This window comes from Euprymna scolopes, chromosome 12 (assembly GCF_053919585.1).
Source record: "Euprymna scolopes isolate OS-2025 chromosome 12, ASM5391958v1, whole genome shotgun sequence".
Taxonomy (NCBI): Eukaryota; Metazoa; Mollusca; class Cephalopoda; order Sepiida; family Sepiolidae; genus Euprymna; species Euprymna scolopes.
In genome coordinates this window covers 114,112,625-114,126,253 of record NC_136493.1, presented here as the reverse complement: position 1 = coordinate 114,126,253, position 13,629 = coordinate 114,112,625, and the positions used below count along the sequence as shown (strand labels likewise).

The following is a 13,629-nucleotide window of genomic DNA, read 5'->3' as shown; positions in this document are numbered from 1 at the left end:
GATCTACCTTCAGATCTTTTTCGGGTATATCTCGTCAGGAATCTTTCTGTCAAATTTGAGAATCTTCACGGAATTTCAAACGAAACCCTTTATTTAATCTATAGAAGCAGTATGCTCTCGTTCCATCAGCCATAACTGGATAGAAGTTGTAAATAATTTGCAATTATATTTTGGGTTGAACCGTTAACCTTCACAAGAGTGTAACTTTTGATAATAGAATCTTATTAAGTACTGTTAACACTGTACTACGGATCAAGATGAGAACAGTAGTCCGAATAATCCAAATAATTACATTAATCTACTGAGCTGACTTTTTTCCACACTCGTCAGAGTAAAAATTGCGAAAGGACAGTTAAGATATGGCGATTAAAATGTAAAATAGAATAGGGAAATGAAGACTAGTGACACGTTCAGATTATAAAAGGGTAAGGTCATAAGTAGGGCTATGGCAACGGCATATTCTTTTCCTCGTTTTGATTCTCAGGTATATATCCATTTATATTTTATGTTTTTATGTAGAGTGATGTGGTTCTAGGTTGATTAATTGTGTCTAACTGTGTCGGATATATGCTCGAGAGTCAAAACAATGAAAAGAATATGCTGTTGTCATAGCCTTAGTCATAAGTGAATTTGTAAGTATATGCCCACAAAAAACAATCAATCTACAAATATTCAAACATATTGAGAATTTGAAGCGTAAAAACATTCATCAAAATGACGGAATTCAGCATAAAATGACCCAACCAAGGTTCATGTGCAATAAATCAACTAACCAAACCTAGCTCGTATATCTTACCGTTTTAAGTCAATATATTCTGATGTGCCAAAATCGACGTAGAGTACAAAAACCTCTCCAGCCACATCACAGTCAATAATCAAACTGCGGTACCAACAATCATCGTAAGTGAACTGACAACAACAAGCTTGACCTGGAAGTACAAATAAAAAGGGCACATTATGAAAATCAGTTTCAAATAAGAAAGACAAAGTAAATAGGAGCACTTCATCTATAAAAGGGCAGTTGTATGTTCGGTTAAAAGTAAAAAATGGCAGTACAAATAGCCACAAAGTTGGTAGTTTAATCTGCCTTTAAGCTGACCAATTCTTTGCAGAATCTATAAAAACGAGTTGTGTGTGCCCAGAGATAGGAATAGGCAGGGTCAAGGAAAAAGATGAAGTGTGAGGATAGAGAGAGATAGAAATTTTAGTAGTAGTAATAAAAATATTTTTAGTCTTTACTTTGAAATAGTCTGTATTTACTTGTAATACAATTAATTTATCAAATAGTCCCTATTTATTTGTAATACAGTTTATGAAATACTCCCTATTTATTTGTAATATGATTGATTTATGAAATACTTTCTATTTCTCATACAATTAATTTATAAAATAGTTTGCATTTGTTACATTCAAATAAATTAATGTTATGAAAGTTTAAGTTGTCAGTGTTTTATCATTTTTTTTTAAACCAACTTCTAATAATGAACAATTTCTAATAAAGATAATGATTCAATGTGAGACTAATACCTGGCGCTTTCTTTTTTTTAATTAAAAATGTTGGAGAGCTACAAAAACGGGAGTGGTACCATTAAAACAAGCAACTTTTTCTGTTCCAAAATTTATTTTATTTATTTTTTTTTATACAATACATAATTACTACCATTCTCAATACACTTTTGCTAGGAATTCAATGACGCATCTCTGCTTCTGATGCACATCCATGACAGGAATTGCTTTCTTGGAGTCTCACACAGTCAATATCTGCAACAGAGTGAGATGAAACTTTCAAACTATGAACACATATTTCAGTCATCGTAACAATGCAATTTTCAATATCCTCGGATCCGTTCTTGTGGAATAAAAATAATAGAAGACATCATTTTTGGAATACTCTTTGTAAGCAAACATTAAAACTTGTGATCAGACAATTAAATATTACAAATTCCAATACAATTTCATTTTAACTCTCTAAATATTTAGCTATACAGTTTCAATTAATTTCCAGATTATCATAAAAAGCCATGTGCATGAATTTTTGCAAACACATAAATACATTCATAGGGTTAGGGTTATAGGGTGATTTATTAAGTTTTTTTTTTTTTTTTACATAGGCATCACCACATTATCAAGGCCCAGAAGCCACTCAATGATAAGGGTTAAAGAGTGTACAGTAGAAATTGGACAATATAGTAATCATTAGTAATGAAAATTTGGTAAATTTGATAACTTATATGGAACGGCTCATCAAGAACTTATTTACTTTAGACTTGAACACAACCATATTGTAGTCAGCCGGAAAGCAGGAAAACGGAAGACAATTCCACAGGCGTGCAGTTCTAAGAAAGAAGCTTTGTTCATGGAATCTACGTTTAGGTTTAGGCACAGATAAAGAGTGGGGGAAATTATTGATAGTGTTTACAGCTAGACGAGTGTTTCTTGTGAAAGTTTGGCGAGGGGGGACCATAGATTGAAGCTCAGTTGAACACTTTCCATGAAAATAACGATACATCAGAGACAAACTCGCAACATCTCTTCTGTGAGATAGAGGTTGCAAGGAGGAGAAAAGGACACCTCCTACGAGGCTACGAAGTCTATTTTGAACTCTATCAAGGCAGGACAAGTCCTTTCTAGCAGCTCCTGCCCAGATGTGGCAACAGTATTCCATCCTTGGACGTACCTGGCTCTTATATAGATAGAGAATAGCATCAGCAGTGAGATATCTACCGGATCGATAGAAAGATCCCACCATTTTTCCAGCGGCCTTGGCAATAGATTTGATATACGTGTTCCATTTAAGATCAGGAGTAATGGTCAAGCCCAGAAGCTTGTCATAACTTGAGGCCTCCTGAAGACGAGAGCCATTCATTTCAATTGATGACAAATATGGATTAGAATGTTGATGATGTAAAGAGAGAAGCTTGGTTTTAGATGCATTAAAAGTAACCAGCCACTCCTTTCCCCATTGTACTATGTGCTCAAGATCAGAGGAGAGAGAATTGGAGAGAACTTGGTCGTTTACTGTCTTAGATGTGGTACCATAAATGGTAGTGTCGTCAGCATAAATGTCTACAAATGATGTAAGGATATGATTTGGAAGATCATTAATGTAGATCAGGAAAAGAGTTGGGCCCAGGATGGATCCCTAAGGGACACCGGCATTAATACTGTGAGCTTCTGATTTTTGCCCCTCAACTACTACTTTTATGAACCTATCAGAAAGAAATGATTTAATAATTGAGAAGACTTTTCCAGCTATACCATAGCTAGCGATCTTATGAAGTAAACCTTTATGCCATACCCCATCAAAGGCTTTAGATATGTCAAGAGCAATTGCCCTAGAAAGATTGCCACCGTCGAGAGATTTGCTAATCCTATGCGATATAACTGTAAGGACATCTGCTGTAGATCTAGCAGAACGGAAACCATATTGAGTGTCACTAAGAAGGTTATTTTTGTTGAGATGTTTGATTACTTCTGTATTTAACACAGATTCTCGCAACTTACTCATGACGCACAGGAGACTTATTGGCCTGTACTGAGAGGGGGATGAGCGATCACCTGAATTCTTAAATACAGGGCATACTGATGAGATTTTCCAGGGAGATGGGAAACTATTCTCCTTAAGACAATGTTTAAATAGTTTTGTAAGTATGGGCGCTAGTTCAGGTTGAAGTTTTTTTAGTACTATAATTGGAATACCGTCAGGGCCAGTTGCTTTACTCAAATCAAGGTTTTTGATTAGCTTCGCAACATCACGTACAGATATACGTATATCACATAGCGTGTTTTCTGATACAGGAGGAAATATTGGGGGTTGGCGGTCTTGGTCGCAAAGGGTAGAATTAGCTGCAAAGTTCTTGACAAAGAGTTTGGCTTTGTCTGATGCTGACGAGATTACCTCAGGTCCATTGATGATAGTTGGGATGGAGCACACGCTTCTGTTCAGGATTCTGTTTGCTATTTGCCAAAACTGGTGGGAACCCAGCCGCTGCTCAGCTACTTTGGACTTAACAGATTGAGCATACAACTCTCTTGTGTTCCTTATTACTTTCTTACAATGGTTGCTGGCAGTCCTGAAAACGGCTTTAGTTTCCATACATCTATTACGTTTGAAGCAGTGGAAAAAGTGATTTCTTTTTTGGTGATTTTAATTCTATATCGTTAGTACGAGCAACGGAAAATTTTGTCTCAAGCAGAAACAAGCAAAAAAATTAAATCATTTTGTAGCATCAGTGAATATTTTTCGATTCCTGATTCCAATTAATTATCCTAACACAAAAATAAAATAAATAAAAAAAAAAAAAATAAGAGCTTATAATGAAAAGGATAAACAATTTTATCACTGACCAATCTTAGGATTTTTTAGAAGTGGTGCTGTTGGGCCATATTCATTAAGTTTGTAAGCAAGCTGTTCCAGGTCAGATAACTGTTGGTTTACTTTTTGACTATGCGCGTCATTCTGTGAATGGGGAGAATTTTGGAAATAAATCTGAAAAATAAATTAAAAAAAAAACAAAAAAATAAAAATAAATAAATAAAAAAAATTGCTTAGGCAGAAAAATTATGGTACGACAAATGTTAATAAATAAAATTAAGTTTTTACTGCTTCTACAGTAGCAGGCACAAATAAAAATCATATTCCAAGTAAAAATTCTTTGTCATACTTATATACAGTAGAACCCCGGGATACGGTGGCTCTAAGATACATTTTGAAGTCTTATTGAACTTAGTCTTGAAAAGACTAAGGTTACATAGATAGCAGAAAGACAGTTCCACAAGCTTGCAGTTCTTGCAAAGAAGCTACTGGAATAGAAAGCTGTATTACAATGAGGTATCAAAACAGCGAATTGATAGACTCCACTAGACCAGCAAATCAAATGAGCTGGAACAAAAGAGGCAGCAAACAGATCAGACAATTCCAAAGAACACATGCCGTAATAGTATTTATAGAAAAGACTGAGACTAGCAACACCACGTCTGTGAAAGAGAGGTTGTAAAGTAGAAAGCACGAACCCAATTAGATATTTTTCTGCACCGATCAAGAACCCTCAAATGGGACAGGAACTCACCAGTCCCAACATAATACTCCATACATGATCTGATAGATTTATAGAAATAAAGAATGGCTTCAGGAGTGAGTGTTTAGAGTAATAGAGAGAACTGATTTCATAAAAAGCAGCAACAGCAATGGATATAGCAATGTGGATCATACTGTATAAGTGCCAATTGTTTTTGCAATTCTTTCCTGTAATTTAGTATACAAAACGAACGATATTCTTTTGGGCATTAAATTACAAGATACAAGTCTGTTAACAGTATTTTTTTTTTTTTGGTGTTTATTTATATTGCAGCTTAAGTAAAATATGACAGTTCAAATTAGAATAAAAAAAAAAAATTATACAAATATAGTTATTAGTGAAAAAAAATTAGGGAAAATAAGCGAGTCGAATTTTAATAAAAATTTATTTTTTATGAAAATTGATTCAGACAAGGTATGAAGCCACTTGATGTAAGGAGCTACAAAAAAAAAAAATACAACTTCAATGGCAAAAACTTGTCAATGATAAATGTTAAATGGAATAGATTCTGATCAAGAAAACAGCAATTCTTCCTACTTTCTCAGAAACATCGCTTTTGGATTGTGAGGACTAAAGGACAAAAGAAAAGTGGAAGGTACACGACTGCCGAAAGTAAACCCAAAATCCACTTTTTACTCTTACTATTCGCATGTTGTCTTCATATAACACGGTGGAACGATAAAATTTATCGCCTAAAACAAACAACACTACAGTTTTATTTTAAAACTTTTATTGAAAAAAATCAATTCAAGTAATTTGATTATGTAGTAGAGCTGATATCTATTCAATGTAGACGCCTTCAATCTCAATCACCATCTCAATATGGGTCTGGAATTAGGAGTATGCCTTTTCCACAAGCGCCAGTAGGAGCCCGGCAAATGGCAATGATCAGGCTGGCTTTGGTGTTGTGGGAGGTCATGTTGGTGATGTTCTCGACATATGACCAAACTAAGTAGTCCAGCAGGTTCAAGTTAGCGGAGGAGGGAGGGCAGTGAGAGAAAGATACAAAGTTGTAGCACTCCTTCTGAAGTCAAGCCTGGATCTCTTTGGAATTGTGGGCCAGCGCCGAGTCCTGCTGTCACAGCCAGGGTCTGCCAGTGGCCACATGATTGCACCAGGGATCACCACACTCTTCAGCATATCCAGGTACACTTTGGTGTTGACTTTCAAGCCAACATCAAAGATGTGAGGTGGCATGATGTAACTCTCTCTTGCCCGGAAACTTTGTTTTTACCACCCTGGGCACATCCTTGTTACTCGTGACAATCCAGCGATGGTTTTAGCTGTTGTGCACCTAATCCTGGTAGAAGTTATTTTCATCTGAAAAGAATCAGAGCATGTTTGACTTCTTATGATGCTTCAGTTTGTTGAGCAACCCGACAGACTTCATTAGCCTGTGGTTCTTTGTCTCAGTCAAGATCTAGCTGATCTGGCGCCTGTAGGACCTACACTTCAAGTCCTTAATACATGCATTCACAGTTGTGTGTGAGATGCCTACATCTCTGGCAATTTGCCGAATAGATTGTTAGGGAGTTTCATTAATGATTGCCTGGACCTTTTCGATGAACTCCTTGGTTTGGGTCTTACTGGTAGTGTCCTCAGCCTTGAGCTTTTACTCCATCACCTCCAAAGGTCGTTCGATGCATTGAGCTGTGCCCTCAAGTGTTGAACTGTCTGGATTTGCATTTTGAGAGTAAAACAGAAATGGAATCATGTTGTCTTTTCTAAGGTGCCAATTTTATCGTTCCACCCTGTGGACCTGACAGACTATGTAGTTGTAGACATATTTCTATGGCTTATACAAGTTAGTCTTTTGGTGACTGGTCTGACATCTGCTCACCATTTATTACAAACTTAGAACAGCCATAGTTTGTTTGAAGGGCAATAATCTTCCATGTTGACTCAAATGAATAATTTGTCATGCATTAATGTGGTACATACGCAAACAAACTCCCCTGTTCCTCAAATGCTTTTATGCAGTCCAGGATCATCTCATTTGCATAGGAATGGCAAGAATTTATGTTACTTTCATGTGACCGTTTAGCATAAAATCAACTGTGCATCATCATTTTGCTTTTCCTATTGTTAAGTAACTTTAGAAAATGTGTAGATACGTGGGCGTTTCCGAGGTCAGTCATTTTCACACCCACTACGATTTTCCCTATGCTTAAACACATCGCACATTTTTTTCACAATAATTTTTCATAATTTTTCAATTTTTCACATTTTTTTTTACATTTTTTCACAATAATTTTTCACATTTTTTCACAATTTTTCATAATTTTTCACTGATGATAAGTACAAGGTACCTTCAATAAATTTCCAAACTTTTTTTTCGTATGGGCGCTTTTCTTGATAGTATACACATGGAACTCTAATCCCCTTCAAAGTAATATCCTTTGGCTGCAATGCACTTGTACCACTTCAACAACTTCTGGAAGGCCTCATGAGAGTCCTCATGTGACCATGTTAATAACTCTCGTCATAGTCTCTTTTCCTCAATTGTCTCATAATGACAACTTCTAAGGTTTTCCTTGAGGTAAGGGAATAACTAAATGTCACAAAGAGCAAGATCTGGTTAAAGGGAGGGTGAGGAACGGTCTTAATGCCCAGCTTGGTCAAATAGTCTGTGACAAGTATGAAGTTGTGGACTGGTGCATTTGAGCAAGTCATCTGCATCTTTAGTTCCTCATGAATAACTGTGTACAGTTCCCACACTGACATCAAACTATGCACATATTGTCTATAGACACACAACCATCTTTATCCATGAAATTCTTTATTTGGTCAACCAACTCTGGTGTTCTGACTTCCTTACTTTTCCCAGACCTCTCCCCATCTCTCACAGACTCGCTGCCTTTTTTGAATCTCTTAAGCCACTCAAAAACTGAGGCTCAATTCATGCAAAATGGTCCAAAAGCAGTCTAAAGCGTTCCATACGCTTCTGTGGCATTTTTTCCAAGTTTAAAACAGAATTTTATTGCATATCGTTCTTCTAAAGTGTCTTCACATCCAAATTGCATTTTTGAAATCCACCAGCTTTAGTAGAGTGTATTCCAATTCCTGCTGTAGCTGTTCATTTGTAACCTAAAATCATAAAAATCGGTCAATCATCCCAAAAGATGTATAGCAATAAAATACAGAATTTTCAAGAGTTTACAACAATTTTAAATTGTGTATCCATGAATTTTCCTGTTATTTTATCTTGAACTGCCTATTTCACTTAAGTCTTACCATTTCGGGAAAGAGATTTAAAAAAAGAAAAAAATCATTTCTCAGTTATCTCCCTTTGAAACAGTCAAACAAAAGTTCTGGTTACTTTGGGATTTTAAAATAATAGGCACAAAATATACTTACCACATTTGGCAACTCTACGTGAGTGACGATGACAGGAAAAGGCGTTTTGTTACTCGTTATATCTTCTGTCAAATACGCATTGGAGGACTGGTTTTAATGGAAAAAAGAATATTGTTAACGAGTTTGCAGAAATTCAGAGATTAAATTGTCATAATTAAAAAAGGGTTTGATGCAATAGTATGCAGTTTTGATGCACAAGGGAGCAACCCATATTTATGCCATAAAAGTATAGCAGGAAAGAATCAATAGCAAGTCAGAATAAATGAAATGATGATGACATCAAGAACAAGCATCTTATGAATATTACTTCCTGGTGTAATGTGGTGGTAGCAGTAGATTTTTTTGTGGGAGTAAAAGTTACTCCAACTTTCTGTATATATGATCATTTTAGGTGAATCAGAAAAAAAAATGTAGAAATTAAAGCGAACAAAAAAGGTACATATTTTCTAAAATACACCTTAAGAATCAGCCTAATAGTCAAATTCTGTATATCACTTGTGCTTACAGAACTATCATGTCTGAATGTAAATGGAAAAAAAAATCAAGTTTACTTTATTATATATATAGCAACCCATTACTGGAAATTGGGGAGAACTTGAATGCCTACTGAGGAGAACTTGAATGCCTACTAGACACTGTCCTCGAGTGTCTAAGGTCTCTCTGTACAGGGGTTTGCCAGAACAATCTGGCATAAGGATACTTTTTCCATAGAAGTAAACCCTGACCAAATATTCAAAATCACATAGTATTCGCAGCCCAAATAAGATCTCCTCACTACGGCTACTCCACAGCTTTTCCGAGGAATGGGCACCTTCTCCAAGTTATATTACCTCAAGTAATAGCACGAAGCTGGATACTCCACCAGACTAGATAAATTCTTGTCCTGGAATCCAGTAAGACCAAGAGACCAAAATGAAAAATATACTACAACGTATGAAAATGGTTAATTGGGGAGAGGAAATTTATGTTCTCAATTTCTTTATTAACTCAGTGTTTGAGAGATAAAGAACTTTAATGGAACATTCGAATATCTATGTATCTCATATAGATTTCAAGTGTTAGCCCCGGGTTGTGGGCCCCTTGATTTCTGAAAACTTCGACTGAAGTAAAATAAAACAAAAGCGAAACTTAAAGAATAGTCAAATGGAAAATAATAGGATAGGTCAGTATGTATAGAAATTTAGATGACCCGTGTAGATGATGTCTAAATAAGAAATTTGATATTCTAAACTTTAGGGTTTTTCAAAACTTATTAAACAGTATATTGTTATTAGTTTAAATATGGATGCTTTACGTTTTTCTCTTCCCTTACATTCCCAAGCAGTTAAGTTTTAATTTATTTTTCTAAAACCAAGTTTATTTTTCGAGAGAATACTCAGGAATTAAAAAAATAAATAAATTCAATTTAGTACCAATATACAATTAAGGTTCCTATTTCAAAAGTCAACCAAAAAAAAAAAAAAAATGAAAAAAAAAAATAAAAAAATACCTGCAGAGCTTTTTCGATCTTCACACTTTGTTCATTCATATACTTCAAATTAGGTCTGCGAAGAGCAATTTGACGATCACACAAAATGTCGCCAAGTTCTTTACCATCGGGGCGGATTAGACAAACTTCGCAAGGACCACCATCAGTTGGAACCTTCTACAAGAAAAATATATATATATATATATATATATATACATATATGAAAATGTGTACACACTGCAGCTGAGAAAGAAAATGGCCCTGTCTTGTAAAAGTTTATGACAATGGTTTCATGCAGACTGTAGAAATAACAGTTTTTACACTTGTCATGAAGCTTTCTGACAATTTTAAAATATTCAGTGGATTACCAAGATTGTTCAATAGCAAATTCTTGAAAGTGGTGAAACCTGTAATTTATTACAAGCATTAAACTGTTGTTCGCACTCAATTAATGGTTAGACATTCAAAAAGATGGAGTTTGTCATTCAATACGAAAAAAAATTTTTGTCTGCAGACTGAAGAAATAACATTATTCCAACTTGTCGTGAAGCTAACTGATAGTTTGGAAATTATTCAATGGATTGCCAAGCATCGGTTAATAGCAAATTCTTGAAAGTGTAAAATCTGTAATTTACCATGTGCATTGAACCGTAATTCGCAGATTTGAAGATGGAAACTGATTTCATTGTTAAATCCAAAAAAATTCATATCATATTTAAAAAAATTATGTCAATGGATCAAATAGTCTTATTTATATAAAGAAAATCATTTTTAAGCGATTGATGGAAATTTGTAGGCATTAAAACAGTTTAAATTATATTCAGTTATCTCCCTTTGTATTTTATTTATATTTAGATTGTTTTCAAAATGTCAGACAAAACAGCCACTTTCCTGTTATTCATAAAATTTGCTTTTCTTAAATAAAACTGCTTGATAAATTTATGTGATTTTTGGAATATGATGTTTTTGTTTCATCACGGGTAGATTCATTATAAAGATTTTTCTTTATTTTTCTATTTTTAATACAGGGGGAATTTGTGGAAAAGAACCTGAAAGATAAAAAGAAATAAAATCCACCAAAATAGAAGGCACTTTGTCAGAAATCAGCTTTATATATATATATATATATATATATATATGATTAGTTTTTTTTGGAAAAAGAATTCCAGCAGAGTGCTCAATTAAAAGGAAAATCCAAATTTTAAGAGCGTACTTATATTGGCTGAAGAGAGACGAATATTGGCTGAAGAGAGCTTGATAAGGATACCTTAAACGGGCCTTATTATCGGGCTTGAAACCGACGGTACCAATGACCTGTCTCAACTAACAACTTTCTGTACACAAAATATATATATATATATATATATATATACTGTTTTTTTTTATTCAAAAGTAATAGACTAATGAATTCAACGAGGTTGTTAGATAGTGCTCAATAAAAAGAGCTGATAATATTTGTTTATAAAGAGTTCCTAACTAAAAAAAAAATCCATTATTCATTGAACATTTGAATAGTCAGTCGCTGCCTGATGATATCTGTTGCTTGATTGAAACAAATGGCTGTTTGTAGCAGCGGGATGTAAACATGTTTATTTAACAATAAACAAATATATATATATATATATATATATATATATATATATATATATATATATATACACACACACACTCACTGGTGGCCCGGCGTTGCCCGGTCATACATTTATACACAATATTCTAATTTATGCAGATTGTGTATGTATTATTATAGAATCAATCCTCTATTGATTATTATATTTTACGAGGAATAATTTGCCTGGTGGACTAATTTGCAAAAAAAAAAAAAAAAATATTATTATTATATATATGTGTATTAGTGTTGGGACGATTAATCGGAATCGGAAAAATTAGAATATTTGAGGGTATCGGATTCGGAAAATTTGTACTGATTTTCCGATGTCACAACGATTCTTTTGTCTTTTTATTTGATTTGTTTAAAGCTAAATTTTACATTGCTGGTAATAATGATAAAATAATAAATGTTTATTGATTTTAAATTGCCACTGAAACTAAAATCAATGGATCGTCCTCCACAGGTATATTTTTTACGTTTAGCAAAATATTTTCACATTTAACATGTGTGTTTTTACGGTAATCAGAGAAAAAATACAACTATATAGTTAAATATTTATAGATTTTTAAAGAATCGGAATTGGAAATTTAGTATGGAATTGTCCCATAACTTTAATATATATTAGTGTTGGGACGATTAATTGGAATCAGAAAAATCAGAGCTTTTTGGGGTATCAAAATCAGTATTGGAATCGAAAAAAAATTTAGCCTATTTTCCGATGCCAAAACCCGATTCCTTAAATTATCTTTCTTTTTTTTTTTATTTGATTTTGGTTTAAGAAACATCTTCCGCTGCTTATAGTAGTAATAAAATAAATATTTATTGAATTAAACTCCCAGTAAGACTAAAATCTCTGGATACCCCCCCTCACGGGTGTGTTTTTACGTTTGAGAAAATATAGGCACATTTAAGATGTGTTTTTATGGTAATCGGGACAAAATAACAATTTCCACATGCATTAAGGTGGTCAGCCCTTGTCCACTGATTTGATGATTTCGTCTTTTTCACCCACTGAAACAAGTAAAATTTGACTTTCTTGAATAAAAAAAAAAAATACTTTATAAAATTATGTGATTTTTGGAAGTTTTCATCTTCGTCATATGTCTAGCATGTACATTATACAGTAATTTCTGTATTTTCTTTAATTTTAAATGCCACTATAAGTGCCAATCTGAATAAGCACCAAATAGAATTCCATTAAAAAGTGGAGAACTTGCATCCCTCAGTAGTGAATTACTTGAGCCTGGCTCACTTGTACTTATAACAACATCACTTTCGGTTTGAGCCAACTTCTTTCGTTGACTTGCATTGCGTCTCAATTTTGGCCCACTCACAGTGGCCGTGAGTGAGATCGCAAGAGATGGTAAGGCAATTACAATTTCACTATTGAAGATGACCATTTGTTGACTTGAGAGATGTGAGATGAGAATTTATCAGTTGCTGTACATCACAAAGTTTACATCTCCTTTACCAATGTGAACCAACAGCCCAATGACTGAAGTTAAGGAGACACTTCCTTGGCCATGTCTATTGTCCAGCCCCTATACCATTTCAGGAAGAGACCAGGCTGCAACTGCGGACAACAAGAGGGTTGATCAAAACTGCTATGGTCAGATGGAACTACAAAACTGAGCCAACAAACTTCAATTGCGAGAATGAAGAGGACTGTACGATGCAGCACTGCTTTGTCTATTCTCTCCTACTCAAGTACTGCTTGAAAGATCTCGCAGTTTAATAATCACGCTTAAAACCGTAAGAAAGTAACGGATGACAACATGCTTTGAAGTCATGCAAAGAAAGGGGAGGAAGATCCAAAGATTACAGGAAGAGAGAATGTGCTCCCTCCTTGTTATATTTACATTGGAATCATTTTTGGTTAGGAAGCCAGTATCTTCAGACAACCTCATCTGGTAGCATCAAAGTGGACCTGGAAGCAATGGTAACAAAGGGGCAACTTCACATTCCCCAAATGGGGCCTCATCACTGGATGTTTTTTAAAGTTATACCCAGGACTGAAAGATTTTGAAGTTCATAAAGGACTACGTAAAAAAGTGGGGAAACTGTTGTATGATGACATAGCATGCAGTTTACATGCACAAGTGAATGATCCATAT

The 13,629-nt window shown here is 34.5% G+C and overlaps 1 protein-coding gene across 1 annotated transcript in view; it reads right to left on the bottom strand.

Annotated features, from left to right (window-relative positions):
- Positions 1-13,629, bottom strand: part of LOC145291462 (RING finger protein 17-like) — a 191,442-nt gene that overhangs the window by 19,331 nt on the left and 158,482 nt on the right. Inside the window, exons 36-39 of the mRNA XM_080137321.1 lie at positions 9,925-10,080; positions 8,436-8,522; positions 4,348-4,489; positions 797-929 (exon numbers count right to left, since the gene is read on the bottom strand). Of these exons, the coding sequence (XP_079993447.1) occupies positions 797-929; positions 4,348-4,489; positions 8,436-8,522; positions 9,925-10,080 (518 nt within the window). The remainder of the gene's footprint in view (positions 1-796; positions 930-4,347; positions 4,490-8,435; positions 8,523-9,924; positions 10,081-13,629) is intronic.